At 46.7% G+C, this 15,263-nt stretch overlaps 1 protein-coding gene across 3 annotated transcripts in view; it reads left to right on the top strand.

The window, feature by feature from the left end:
* Positions 1-15,263, top strand: part of PAX5 (paired box 5) — a 261,611-nt gene that overhangs the window by 30,303 nt on the left and 216,045 nt on the right. For 2 of the 3 annotated variants that reach the window (XM_083719436.1, XM_083719434.1), the window contains exon 1: positions 6,108-6,168. The exons of the other annotated variant lie outside the window; for it this stretch is intronic. In XM_083719436.1, the coding sequence (XP_083575562.1) occupies positions 6,123-6,168 (46 nt within the window). In that variant the 5' untranslated portion in view covers positions 6,108-6,122. Of the gene's footprint in view, positions 1-6,107; positions 6,169-15,263 lie in introns of those variants that run through there. 3 annotated transcript variants of the gene reach the window in all.

Below are 15,263 nucleotides of genomic sequence, written 5' to 3'. Positions count from 1 at the left end.
GGTGGAATGAACCCCATTTTGGGTTTGTGATGCACATAACTGGGAGGCGAGCAAAGGTGGCTTAAAAACTTATTGGTGATAGTGTCGTTGTTTACTAGCTCCGAGCTTGCCTTGGCCTGGGATGGCACACACCAGCTCAGCTGCAATGCAACCATGCAGTGCGCAATGGGTCAGGGCGATCCTGTGCAGCTTTACTCAAAAGTAAGCCCCACTGAGTTCAATGGGGCTTGACCCTTCCTTGGTAAGTAAGTGTGCAGACAAGAGCCGTGTCGAGGGTGTTCTGCTGCGTCGGTAATGGCTTGTTTCTATTGTTATTCCTACGGTTAAATACAATCCTGTCAAGACGCTCTGGTATGTTTAACGTTCTCCTCCACTACCGCAGCCTTAGGACGTGCGACTCCTTTACAGTTTGGGAACTGGTTTGCACAGAGAGAGAACCTGTTCAAGACAGGCCGCGACTCAAACGCTCACTGGTCACAAAGGACTCCTAGGTAATCGTCACCTCTTTTCCTGGACAATGAGCCCACACCCAAGTCAAAGTCACTCCAGCAGTGGGTCCAGAAAAGGTTTAGGTTCTTTGTGCAGAAAAGATATACGTTCCGAGTTCCTTGATTCGTCTACTAGTCCGGATTCAATTTATCAATACCAATCTTCTGCTGATCCACTGTTTCCAGCTGGTGAGCACTAGCCAACCTCCCTTATACATCTGGAAGAAAGTTCCACGGAATTCTACGACACTTTCTCCCCCGGCTGCAAGTCTATGTGTGTTTAATGTACTTGGGAAAAGTACCACCAAATATAAGGGAACTTCTACTCAAATGCTCAAAGATTGGGCTGCACACTCCCCACCCCCCTTAGCTAACAGGTTACTACCAAACGAGAGGAAGAATTGTCCCAAACCAATGGCAGTACAGTAGTTCAAAAGAGCTACTCCGCTTGCAAACTTTGAATCTGGAATCCTCAAAAGGGTGTGAGTGGGAATCCGGATAGAAACCGTTTCTTTCTTGATGAGGGTAGGGGCGATTCTCTTGACCTGAGCCTGTGCTGTTGGCACCCATGCTCTCAAGAGGCAACATTACACACACACGTGCACGCACGCATTTATGTTTAAAAACAAAGATTAGGAAGAAATTGATTGTGGGTACTATCAATTTATTTGAGCGCTACCGACGGGTGTAGATGCAAATTACAGGTTTTGCCCTTTCTAGCTATTCAGTGCGCAACGGTTTGCGCGCACACTGAGTGAAAATCAATAGTTTAGGCATAAAGGTGTATGTGAGTGTGTATAGGCTCGCTCAAACCCACAACCTGACCGATACTGAGTGGGCTGACTCCTATCCATGCAAGTATACAAGGGCATCTATGGATAACCAGCAAGCCCGTTTCCGAACAGGCTTATACATTATGGAACATGGGTCAGCTGATATGCCTGTTACGCGTAGGTGTGGGCGCGGGCATTCTATGCGCGGCTATCTTACATGGCTATGGGTCAATATAGGTCTAGAAATGCAACACATGCCTTCATTTGCAAGGGGGCAGTCAGACCCACAACCCAGTCAAAAGCGTAGTTTCATTGGGACTGTCCCCCCCCCCACCTGATTCTTCCATAGTTAGTACCTTTTGTTTCAGTGGGATTTTTATGCCACCGAAAATTGTATTTCTAGAGAGAAGCCTGCACCAGTTTAAAGCTAAATGCTGCTGCTGCTGCTTAAGTAGAATGCAGGATTTATGCATTCACACGCAAATAGATGTCTGTATTGGTATCCCCAAATAGTCACATATGCCTTTATATAAACATCTCTCCCCTCCCCCTTTCAAATCCTAAACAGGTTTACTTGGAATTAGTCACACAGGTCAGAATACACCCAGCTGCCGGGTCCTAGCCTTGTTTACTGTGAAGCAAGTGCTTTTGCTCCCGGTGAGGTTCACTTCCTAGTAAAAAAGGCGTTAGATCTGACTGCACACGAGTGTTTCAAGGTGGGAATGAAACGTCTCTTTTACTCGGGTGCATATACACGCGCGCGTACACGGCGCTGCAATGCCAGAGATGCAATGACGTCCAGCCCCGCTGGTGAGGAGCCACGAGGATGGATGTTGCCAAAGGAACTGTTTGCCTTCGAAAATCCTGCCCCCACCCGCGCCGCCCCGGTTGTTTTCATTCTTCCTTTCTGAATACCTTGTAACGCTCTGCAATTGGGGTGAGGGTTAAGTAAACAAGTGCAAAATCTTTATAGGGTTGGGGTTTTGGGGGGAGGGATATGAAAAACAAAGCAACTTCCCCCCTTGCAAACTAGGATCAAGGAAGCCAGACACATTTTTTAATGGTAAAATTCGAATATGTTTTTACTGGGTTTAGAAACAGTTCCTCTTTACACAAGGAGCGTTTTTCATATGACACCGCGTTCTCTTGTAAGTCGAAAGGGATGGTTTTATTTCAGAGTAACCAAAGCAGCTTGTGTGTGTGTGTGTGTTATTTATATAATATATAAACAAATAAGGCGACTGAGACGTTAGAAAAAAGGGGAAGTAATGCAGCTGAAAGCAGGGGCAAAATATGCAGAAAGTCAATTCGGGCGTGTTTTGTTTTGTTTTGTTTTTTAACGCAAATAACTGCGTCTCGAAATATTTTGATATCTACTACGTTTGGGATACAACTGGCGCGATTCTCCGGACGGTTCTCCTGCGCAAGGCCCATTGTAGCGTGTTGGGGACTCGTGGCGGTGGGGTTTGCGCAAGAGCGTTGGGCAGAGGATTGTGTCCTGTGACGCGCAAAAATGTCCACCCGAGGGAAAGTGGGGCTGTGCTCGGAGGCGCGGCGGGGAAGACCTGGAAGCGGGTTGGAGATGTAAACATTAAACACCACGCTCCCAATACATTCGCCTGGAAACAAGGGCGCTTAGTTAGAACTGAGGCGCCAATATTTTGAGGGGGGGGGAGCACTTCCCCCTTGTTTATCAATCCAGATCTTGTGCTTGTGCCTGGGTCCTACTACTTTCAAAGAGGCTTAGCCTAAAGGTTTGCACATTTATGTATTATTTTATTTATTATTACAAATGTAGAGGCCCTTCTTCCTCCTCAAAGGGGGCGTGGGCGGCTCAAAATAATAAAATTGCTTAGAAAGAATAGACTACAGCAAAAGAATTCTACTTCAAGTAAACCAGATCATCCTTAGTTTTCAGAGGATGCTCCTCCTTCCTCTTCCTCTCTCCTCATCCTCATCAGTTTTAATCGATCTTACCTGCACCTAGCTCCATCTGTAACAAAGCAATTGTATTATTTTCATCTAATCTAATATTTTCAAACGTGCTCGCTCGCATGTTATCCTATGCTTGTGTAAAAATCCAGTTTTAGGTCTAAGCTTTCGTAAGTACTGTGTGCGAAAGGCGGTTCACATATTTATGAAATAAATAAATAATTTGTTTGCAATGGCACATGACCTAGAAGCAATGGAGATTTATTGCAAATAAATAAATAAATAAATAAATAAATAGAAGAACGATTTTATTGGTATGATGGTTATTTTCCCGGAGTTTGCATGGATTTACATCCTGGTTATATGAACAGAGTTCACTTGTAAGGATGTATTATTGCGGATAAAAGAATTTCCAGCTTTGGGTTACTGAAAACAATACAACCACTGGTATCATTTACTGGGATCCTCGAACTGTTAGTCAATACCTTCCAGGTTCTTTTTCTTCTTCTTTAAAAATGTGATCTATTGTTTCTCAAAGACCTTGAAAAGATTTTTTTGGGGGGGCAGGATCTAGACAACCTTTAAGTCATTACAGCCCCATAAATATCAGTGGGAGAATTAAGCAAGTGCTTAAATATATCCTGTTTAAATCAATGGACCTAATCCTACGTACACAATACATGCGAGTAAGAGCCCTGTCTGAATTACTTCCCAGTAAGCTTTCCCATTAAACAGTCGCAAGCTATGTAGCACAATGACTTGGAAGTAAATCTAGTTGACCTCAGCTGAAATTACTTTCCAGTAAACATGGGGCAGGACTGGACAGCGGAAGGACTTAAATTTGGCTGTGTTGTGAAACACGCGCATGCTCAGCAGGCTTGTACACAAGCACACACCACGCACATTTTCCACTGGCAAATGTTTTCAGAGCATGATCCAAACAATTTACCATGCGTTTGCGTGGATAGAACTAAATCCTGGGGAATGTAGGAATCCCTTCATAGGTTTAGTTTTCTTTTTTGTTTTGGCAGAAGATGCTTTATCTAAACTCAGGCTATTTTCTCCCATGTCCCTGTTGACGAACTGTGCCTAAGGTGCCTTAAGGTGATTGAAGAAGGCGGCCTGCTGGTTAATTTAAAAGACCAAAAGACCCACCTTTCAATCTGTAACGGAGACAGGTAGCAGTTTAGCTCCCCAGCAGCAGCTGCAGGAGGAGATGTGAGGGGAAGAATGCCTTTTTACCTCCCTTTGCATGGTGAAGAGAATTATTTTGCATAAATGGACCGTTTGCCATTCTATCGATATGGGGTCTTTCTCACCACCAATATTGTTCATTCGCTCGGTCTACTTCGCTTTCCTAAAACTGAACTCACTGAAGCATCCATCTCTCCTGCACTCGAAGGGAGAGAGAAGTGTGTGTGTGTGTGTGTGTGTGTGTGTGTGTGTATGGTCTAGATTAAGAAACTATTTTGATACCAAGTTGAACTGTAATGGCAGACAGCAAAGAATGAGTGGCTTAGCTGCCTGGTGGAACAAGTAGATTTATTTTAGACAGGCATGAATATTTCAAAATTAATCAGGCCGACTATTACAGTGAAGAAAATTAAAGTGCAAAGCCCATTCCTTCCCACCCCCCGCCCCATAGTGTCGTGGCTAATATTTAATTTTCTCTTTAAAAAATGCCACCCCTTCTTTATTAGAATTGAAGGCGTGTGTGTAAGAGCCTTACAGCCTGTGTAAGAATCGAGCATCTTCTGTGGAAAAAGGCGGGGACAGACGGTCAGAATACGGGCTATTAATACGTTTGGATAATACAGTCTCTCTCTCCCTCTCTCCATCCCTCCCCCCAACTCCCAACACGCGACGAATGAAAGAACTGAACCTTTTCTCATACATCCTTTGCGCGGATAGATCTGGAAGTTATTTCCAGAGATTCCGTGCCTTTCTGTACAGCTGTGTTAGGAGGCACTACTGAGACTAGTGAGGACGGGACGACCAAAGATGAGTTGGCCGTGTTGACATATGAAACAAATAATAAAAAGAATTAAAAAGAGGACATTGTTTCATTGCACTATAAGGACCATTGGAACATGGCAGCACCTAAAACATGCATTGGCTTTGTTGCGTTTTATAAACACGAAAGCAAATAACCCTTCATCCAGGGAAACTGATATTTCGACTTCAAAATAAGAAATATATAATTACTTTGGGTTTGGGGTTTTTTTTACGTGTTCTTTCTTCTTCTTGATCTCCACCCCCCCCCGGCGTTGGCTTCAATAGCAAGGGTTCCCCCTCCCTCCTTTTCTCTCATTCTCTTATTTTTAAATTTGGTTCGGTTTTATTTTGGAGAGCAACGTGCAATTTTAATAACTCCAGGCGAATACGCTGCCAAGAGCTCTCTCTCTCTGTGTATCTATCAGTCTCTATTTATTGTCCCATTTAATGGTAGTGAATGGGTTTTTAATGAAAAGTTGACCGGCTACTTTACTTTCTCCAAATCCTATAAGTTTCAGTTAAATCAATGGCGCCTTTTCTGCCTCCGCCTTCCTTCCACAACGTTGTTCTGTAAACAGCTCCAGTAACAGTTTAAGGCTGCAAACAAACTTTGATTCCTGCTACAACAGATGTCAGAGCTTCTTGAGTTTTGGCTGCGTCTGGGGACATCTTGTGATGTTTTTAGAGAACAGGACATGATCTCACATGGCGAGAAGCTCTTTAGTTCCTTAATCATTTCACGGTTCCTTCGGAGGCTTTCTTCCCACCTAAAACGTTTAGTTTCAGCTCACTGATCAGCTGCAAAGGCTCGACGGGGAGCGGAAGAGTTGAATTATTCCAACCTGCAAGCAGCCCCTAAAAAAAAAAGGAAAAAAAAGTGGAAACTTTTTTTTTACCCCTCTCTGTCCATTTCACCAAGTCCTGAAAAATCAGAATGGAATTAGAGAAAAACTACACGACTCCCAGGACTGGCAGATCAGGTAAGGACTGAGATTATTCGTTTGAAATGATGCAAATGAAAACATTTTTTTAAAATAAAAAACATCTTAGGGTTTAACATGTGTTTCAAAAGCTATAGACACATATACAGATAGAAAACCCCTGATGTTTATAGATTTATATAGAAAAGCTGCCCGTTTAAATAATATTACTCAGGAGTAGTCGCAGGGAAGTTCCATTGGGGTTACTCTCGAGTAAATTGTTGACGGACTGCATTTATTTCTCGCAAAGCACGTCCTTCCAAAAATCGGAGCTCTGAGTTTGAAGAAAATGTTATTTCGGGTGTCAATAAGAAGTTACGATTTAACCATACAGTGTGACTGCTATGTGTGTGCCTTTTAGGTGCGTCGACGTACATATTCTGTCTGTCTGTCTCTCTTTCTCTCTCGATGTGCGTCGTAGAATTTTCTTCAAAGAGGTTTATGTGCATAAATGTCCTGGAGACAAAGGCAGTAAGCGGATCCTAAATATATTTTAAAACTTGGAAGGAATCTCAGCTGCCAGATCTTTCTCGTTTGGGACCGAGATTCTTTTTCTCTCCCCCCGCCCCCCGCAAGGCTGCTGTGAATACAGCTTGAAACGCCCAAGTTGCAACCTGCATGGCCGGAAACGCTAGACCCTTTCCATTAAAAAAGTCAGTGGAAACCTCCTCTATGTTGGTTTAATTGGGGTGGCGCGGATCCGGCTGCTAGAGACTTCAGAGTCGACCCGGATTATCTGAAGAGGTGGCACGGATGCTACTCCTAGATCCAGGGTGCCTGCAGGCTGTCGGGCAGGAGAGAGCGAGCGAGAGAGACAGCAAACGACCTGCCCGCCTGCCTGCCTTTTTTCTTTCCCTGCTCCCCGGCTACCCAATGGGCTGCTATGACTGCGGCCACTTTCGAGCTCTACGGCCTCTGCATACCAAATCCATAGCTCTTTGGCCTCTGGAGCAGAGAGGGGTGGCGGTGTGTAAGGAGAGATTTCAGAGCTAGAGAGATATTGGGTCAGCAGCCGAAACAGGACATTTTTCGACAAGCCTTTTTCGACGACCCTGTCATGCGGCCTTCCCTGGGATCTTCCCAGCTCCTCAGGGTCTCCTTTCTCTCCTTCCAGCGGGAAAGCCCCAAAGCTTAACTCTGGGGGCGAGCGCGCGTCTGGAGAGTGCCCTGACAAGCTGTCTATAAATAATGTGATTTCAAGGCGATCGATGAGCCCTTTTATTAGTTAAACCGTCTGAATAATCGTTTCATCGATAAAGCATTTCATTGCTCTTAGCTCCGGGCCGGGCCAGGGTGGGGTGTTAGGGGTCTGGGAAGGCCCACAAGGAAGGGAGGTGAAGAACTGGATTTTTAAAATATATATATTCTGTGCCACCCCCTCCGCCACCTGCTTCTCCGTTCCTACGGTCACCAATTCCAAAGGTGACTTGCATGCTGAGCACCAGAGACAGCCCTCCCCCTGTCCTCCTCCTCACCCCCGGCACAATTCGCTAGCCCGTCTCCCGGCCATCCGATCTCCTTCCGCATTGGTTGGGTCGGTGGGGCGGCGAGAGAGGAGGGGGCTGTCGGCGCAGCAGCGTCTCCGCGCAGTTCGCCGCGATCGATTACTTAGCAATTATTTTTGCACAGGGATGGAGCTGCGCGCGGGTTGATTCTCTGCGGGTTGCGAGGAGGGCTGGTGGCTACTGCAGGCCAACGGGTCTTCTGAGCCTCAAGGCCTCTGTGTATGTGTGTGGAGGACAACCTGCGATAGAGATATCCCAACCCCACTGGGGAGATTAAAGGCAAAGGGGGGGTGCGTAAACCCCACCCCGTCTCTCTCCTTGGAGCTGGTGGGGAAGAGATATTCTCCGTCCTTCTCCTCCCCCTGCGTAATGTCGCCACCCGCGCCTGCTGCGCGCTGGCTGCTGGCTTGGCTTCTGGGGCCGCTTGCCAAGAATCTTTGCCTACCCGCCGTCGTACAAGGCGGGCAGTTGGTCCACCGCTCTCTTTCCCTGTTTGAAATCGCTGCTCGTCACTCAGGCACTCTCTGTTTTGGCGGCACAAGCCACGTCTCATTCCCTGAAAAGTCGTCTCACGGCAAAAAGTCGGCAAAAACAAACTCCCCTAAGGTTGCGATGGCGCTGAGAAAGCGCGCGTAAAAGCGGCCAATGCGCACATTTTGGATACTTCGGGCCCTCTTCGGTTCCAAAGATCAGCCCAGGACAGGTGGATTTTAAGCCGAGTCGTGTCCCCCACTCCCGCCTCCCAATAGAGTGTGCCTAGGAAATTCTTCTCTGCTCTGGGAAGATCAGCTTGTTTGTTTGTATGGGGGGGGGGGGTAAAACGCCAGACATAACACGCGGCGTAAAGAGGGCGGGGAGGGTTGGCTGAAACAGAGCAAAGGTCATGGAAAGGTGACCCCCGAGGTGATAATGATTGGGGCACGTCGCAGAACTGTTTTTTTTTTTTTTAAAGCGGGGAGCGGGGAGAGAACATGGAGACGTATGGTAGTGCGATATTCTGCAAGAGGCGGAGAATACTTTTATAGAGTTTATTATGTTCATGACGCTTAATCGAGTAACATAAGTAGAAAGACCTACCCGGCAGGGTTTGCAAACCGCATGGGGACAATGGGTGGAGAAAGCAAAAGAAGGACTCATTTTGTATAGCCTACTCTTTGCTAAGAAGGAAGGGCTACTTTTCCATACTGAATGAAGTCTATACCCCACTCTGTACTAGAAGCTTCTAAACGATACATACAATAGTCCCCCTCCCCCCTACAGTCTTCAGGTTATTTACTTCTGAGTCGACGCTTCGAGCTCCGTTGAAGCCATCGGGACTAGCTTGCAACTATCCTCTCAAGAAGGTGGCTCCATTACATTTCAGACGACGGGCTCAATCCACTGGGAGGTTCTGCGCAAAGCCCCACTGAAACTTAGGGAAGCGGCCCATGTGCAAAGTCTGCTCTTTGCCGTGGACTGTGTCTAGCCTCAGCCACTTTTCCCTTGGAAAGAGAGGGAAAGGCGTCATGTCAATTTTCCATATTTGCTCAGCCCGAGACCGAAGAAAAGTCCGCCGAGTTCGTGCCAGATTACAATAGGTGTTTATTCCCCTCTCCCAGTAAAATTGAGCTAAATGTAAACACCCTTGGTTTTAAAGACCATGCTTAGCCTCAAATGTTCCTCTTCTGTGTCCATTCCAGACCTAGTACTTGGAAGGAAGACATATTCCTTGATTTCATGGAAGCGTGGCTCCAGGCCAGAGTTGCTGTACCGTGGCTGTGATTCTAAACATGCAAATGGGATCCTAAGCTTGTTTATTCGGAAATAAAAGCTACTGAGTGCAGATGGGTTTACTCCTTAGTAAGTGTAGCGAGGACAGAACCTAAAGGGACTTATGCTGCAAGGAAGCACCTTGGATGCAGGCCCCTTTACGCGCACGCAGCTTTAACAGAGCCCGTCACATCTACCCATGCTCCAAATAAAATAAGTAGGTCTGATTCTTCCTTCAGAAGGCCTATTTCAGACACAGCCCCCGCCCTAGAAAAGCTCCAGCAGGACTGTGAGCTTGATTGGGGACGGGGAAGTGATGCAAGTCCATGAGCGTGAAAACGTAGGCCAGGCGAAGCTCGATTGAGAGCCGCCCCGGATCGACGGCGTGGGGGCTATGGGGAGTTCACTTGTTCTCTGCACCGAAACTTTCTCTCTCTCTCTCTCCTTCATTGAGAACAACGCCGTGTTGATGGACAATCCCGGTGCCTCTCGTGCCACTGAATCCAGACAGTCTGTTAAGGGAGGCGCTTTTCCCCTCTGTGACCCGTGAAATAATCTATAGAATTGTTTACTTTCAGCTCTGATCTCACTGTCAAACACACTCCTGGGTGCAACACACGTGGGACCCACGCTTCCACTCACGGCTTGGGCCATCCTGGGTGGGTAACATCGTTACTCGCCTCGCTTTGTAGGGTATAGTTCCTTTTCTGGTAAAAGAGAGAGAAGGGCGGGGGGGATCTGGCTGTCCTTGAGGGCGGTGGCAGGAACCAGCCCCACCATTTAGCTATGGGAGAACAGGAGAGGGTGTGTTAAGCGGTATCTGGGGCCTATGGGCAGAAATCAGGGGAGATTTCGCCCGCAAAGGAAATGCGGGCAGTCCAGATTTAAGTGGAAGGGGAAATTTCGGCAAGAACCCGTCTTAAATCAATCTGGGAATGAGGGTGATGGAGGGAGATACTCATTTAGTGTGTTTGTTATTACATTACATGAACCAGGGACAGTGTTGATAACGGCAGGCGCTTCTACCACAAAGGGCAAACTGTCAGCTTTGTTATTTTTTATAAAAGTAAAAGGATTTGCTGCTGTGATGTACACGGTACATAAGGTGAGGATGGTGATAATGGTGATGAAGATGATAGCTGGTAGCTTGCAAGATACAGAATGGTCGCTGCTGCTGCTGCTGCTCCTGTGCCTGGAACTTTAACAGAAGCAAAATATTCCTTGCACCGAGGACTGCACACTTTGGTTTTGCTCGGGGTGGGGGGGGGGAAGGCTGTCACTAACTGCGTAGAACCAGGAAGTTGGCCTTAGAGGAAAGTGTTCCTGAAGAATAATCAATGGTGATTATTGGAAACGCGGGTGTCTGTGTGGACTGCAGTAATGACACTGATGTGTCCCCCTCCCAGCAGTCAGGAAACGGTGAGCGACAATCTGGCAATGCACAAACCACTTGCAGTAAAGGAGCTTGGATTAAAGTGATGACAGCAAGCGCGGATAACCTACAGGCCTACATCCCTTGAGTTCAGGTGTAACTGGATTGCGAGTCACGCGGGGAACGTGCGAAAGAAGATTGCCACCCGGGTTCTAAACACATTTACTCGCAAGCGGAGGATTTTAAAATGGAACTTAAAGGCGCGCACAGCATCCTGGTGCTAAATACAAACAGGCCGCGACAGACTACAGGAAAGCTCCTCCCCAGCTAAGCTTCTTCTCCAAATATTTTTGCGCGTTAGTCTTGAGTTCTGAGGGCCGAAGTTCTCCAAGCGTAAAGCTGGTGGCAACACAAGCATGGCTGAAAATATCTACCCCCCCCCCTTTCACACTCCCTTGACCTACGCAACCACAATGTTATTAAAGGTAAAAGTAATAGCCTACTAATACACTGGCTTCAGTTTAGTTTAGCATGGAATTCAAAATCTCTCTCTTCCTCTCGTCTCACAAACACACACACACGGAGTGGGGAGGGGGAGCTTGCAGGTTCCCTTTTCCATTCCAAAACAAACCCCGCGGGCTCCACTGCTCAATTGGCTACAAGGAAATACAACAGCAGATGCGCCAAAAAGTGAAAAGCGCGCCCTGCAATGCAAAAATGCGAAGGAAAAGGCGAAATATGAAAACTTTTCTTCCCAGGTTGTTGATTGTCTGAAAATGAGGGTTGATAGAGTCTCTCCTGTCTTCTTCCGTCCTACCTTCCTTCCTTATTTTGCTCAGGAAATCTTGAGGAGGCACGTGCACCCTGCCTTAATTTCAGAGAGATGATCTGCATATAATCCAATTAGTCTTGCTTTCTGTACAAACACAACGCGCCTGCAACCAGATTCCCCCACCACTCGGCCCCTTGTTCAACCTGCTTCAGTTAATATAAGAAAAAGAAAGTAAGAAGGTCAAGACTGGCAACAAATTAGGCGCCATTAACACCGAAGGCCATAGTCCATCAGGGAGGTTCTCCCATTGAAATGAATGGGAATAGTGCTCCCGCGCTGGCCTCGTTTCTCTCCATGGGGCTCGCTGTCCTCGCTTCGAAACGTTTACATTGTTTATGGGCGCGTTTTGCAAGGGAGAGAAAAGAAGGGAGCGTGTATGGTGGGACTTCTTCAAAGAGGATTATTTGAAAAATCTGCCAAAGTTGCTTCTTTTTGTTACGAATGGCTGTGACTCACGAGTGGGATCCCAATCCACAAATTAAGAGCAGGTCTGGCATGAAAAGAGAACGGTTTGAGACCTATATTTCCTAATAGATCTCAGTCACCTGTGACTTTCGAATTCTGGAGCCCGGATTCCCTGGGAGATCTCATTTTCTGAATGCCCTCTTTGAACACCAGGATGATCTTAAAGCTAGGCGGTCGCTGGCAAAAAGCATGACTTTTTAAGTGGTGGCTCCAGTCCTCATTAATCCTTTCTCTAGGGTGTTCGCCACTGGTCTTGAGGCTCATGGTCAAGGTTATTATTCTGTTTTAAACGTATTTTCATCGTTAACGCTGCTGCTATGGCTGCTTGCTCTTTTATCTCACTTGATTGCACGACGGTTGGTTTAGTAACTCAATGCATGTTTTTGTGTGTGTGTGTGTGTGTGTGTGTGTGTGTGTGTAAAGCCCACACTGTTCAATGGAGCTTTCTTCCAGGGTAGTTTACAAAGGTTTGCAAATTTAGCTGTGGTGTTTTATTCTCTCCCGCGCCTAGACAAAATGTCTGTACACTAATAGTAGTAGTAGTAGTAGTAGTGATGATGATGGTGGTGGTGATGATGATGACAGTAATAATACTAATACTAATACTTTCGATGGGGATGAGCTACGAAACCCCCTCCATGCATCTCCTCTGACGTTCCCCCCTTAAATCGGAGGGTTGCGTGAATCTCTCTCCAGCTTTATCCCTCTACGTGTAAAACCGAGCAGGATTCGTGAGGTTGAGAAAGAACTGTGCAGAAGGAGAGTAGTGCTATGCTCTGGATGAGGAGGGGGAAAATAAGCAGTGTAAAGACCAGTGTAAATTCTGCCGACCAAACCACATATCCTGGGGCACTTTTTAAAAGTTATTTAATCGGAGCATTCAACACGCGCTTGGAAGGCAGCCGTCTGGGCACACCCTTAACTTGGGTTGGAAGCAGCAAAAGGATTAAATCAATGGGACCTAAGAGATGTGGTGGGTCGTAGTGCACATCTCTCTGGCTGAAATCACTGGGATTTAAAGTTGCTTAATGAATGAATGAAAACCGGGCATTACAATGAAGACTCCATTGCTTTCAATAGGGCTTGGTTCCAAGTTAATGTGTCCAGGCATGATGGTTGCAGAACGTGATCATTATCATTGGTGCTGTTCAGTTGTTGTTGAAGTACTTCACCTCTCTAGCAGCAGTGCTAGAACGACTGAAGAGACAGAGGGTTTATATACTACAACATCTCTCTCACACACATCGTCAGAGGACACAGCGAGCGCTCTCTCACGCAGTTAAGCCTAAGCACTTGGGCTGAAGCTGTGAATTCCACTAATTTTAGCACGATTGAGGATCTGGGTTCAATAAATGGGACACTGCCTTTAAATCAGCGGTTGCCTGATCCTCGTAGATACAAAGACGCGCAGAATTAAGAGTCCTCTGAGAACGCTGTGTGTGTGTGTGTAAAAACTGGCCCTGTATTTTGTTATGGCAGCTCACACTGAGCATTATTTTGCAAACAGAGAAAGGGTAGAGGGGAAGGGAGGCCCTCCCCTCCCCACTCCGCGATCACGCCCCTAACATCTCTGCTTTCTATTTAGTCGAGTATGTACACGCTATGCGAGCAAAAGTGAAGTCGACAGGCGCTTTAGAAGAACTTCGGCATCCTCACCAAATCCCATCTAGCTGTGACAAGCGCATTGGGGAGCTGAGCGGGGGCAGGGCAGGGCGGGGGGAACGAAGCCGTGCCACGCCACTTTTACAGCCCCACCACTATCATAATCCTAAACATGTTTGCTCACAAGGGGGTCTAGGAAAGTATTCGAGGCCTAAGCACGAGCACACAAGTGTGCTGTTCACACGACACGTGGACGTTCTTTTCTCGAGGACTTCCAATGCCCAAGGCGTGGGGGTAACAACCCCACGAACGAAACTGCTCTCGGAATGGAAAGACATTGTATTTCGACATGCTGTGAAAGAGCCCCCTCGGTCTTTTTTTTTTTTTATCTGCGGTGGCTCATTGACATACGGGTGTCACGTCTTCATACTGTAGTGATGAATGTGCCATGCGTGTATATATTGCGCTTGGGTGTTTGCATTCAGAACTGTGTGTGTGTGTTTCCTCCAAGGATCTTGACTTTCTCCCGAATAAGCTTGTATTGAATTGGGCTGCACATGAGCGTAGCCAGGATTTTTTTGGAGTGGGGCAGGCCTTTTGTTAGGGGGGCAGAACCTCAGTGTGCTCTCTCTCTATATTTTTTATTGATTTAGGGGGAAAGCTGCCCCTCCCTTCCCCCCCCCCCTTGGCTATGCCCATGGAGCTGCATCTTAGAGCTAAGTCTATCAGGGCTTTGCCCTTGTAAATTTTCCAGCACCTGCTTTGAAAATTAAAGAAGAGAGTGTATTTGACCCCCCATTCCCCCCACTTACACCTACAACCGATTTCTGATCGCCATTTGCATTTCTGATCGCCATCACTGAGGTCCTTTTAAGACATGGAGCACAAGGGTACCCTCTGGCTGAATCTGAAACTTCAGGCCAAACTGGTCCCTGGAACCTGGTGGCTTATAATGTTATGAGGATCCTTGGAAGATATTACTCCTTTTGCCGCTACAAAGAACCTTGACTGAGAGTCATTTCCGTTAAAGAGATTTGAACCTGACCAGTTAACATGCATGAACACAGCATAGGAGTGGAGAAGGAAAAGAAATGGAGTTTGGAATTATTTGTATCCAGCTTAGTCATGCTGGCCACATGACCTGGAAAAGCTGTCTGCGGACAAACACAGGCTCCCTCGGCCAATAGAGCGAGATGAGTGCACAACCCCAGAGTCATCCGCGACTGGACCTAATGGTCAGGGGTACCTTTACCTTTAAACATGATACACACACAGTGCAATCCTAAAAGTGTTCACTCAGAAATAAATCTCATTGTGTTCAGATGAAGCTTACTTCTAGAAAATTGTGCATAGCACTGCAGGTCTAGGAAGTTCAGTGGGAATCAATGGGATTTTGTTTCCAAGTAAATGTATTTAGGATTGAAGTGTCACTGTTCCCATTCAAATCAGCGAGTGAGGCAAAAACGGAGGACACATCTCTCCCTTCCTCCCTCTCTCACAAACACACTCACACACTCTTCTATGACCAAGTCTAAGCAATACCAGGCAAGAACCAAATCCCAGGACCTTG

The sequence above is a fragment of the Podarcis gaigeae genome, assembly GCF_964106915.1.
Source record: "Podarcis gaigeae genome assembly, chromosome: 17".
NCBI classification, from domain to species: domain Eukaryota; kingdom Metazoa; phylum Chordata; class Lepidosauria; order Squamata; family Lacertidae; genus Podarcis; species Podarcis gaigeae.
Note: the sequence above shows the minus strand (reverse complement) of the source record. Positions and strands in the feature narration are given on the sequence as shown.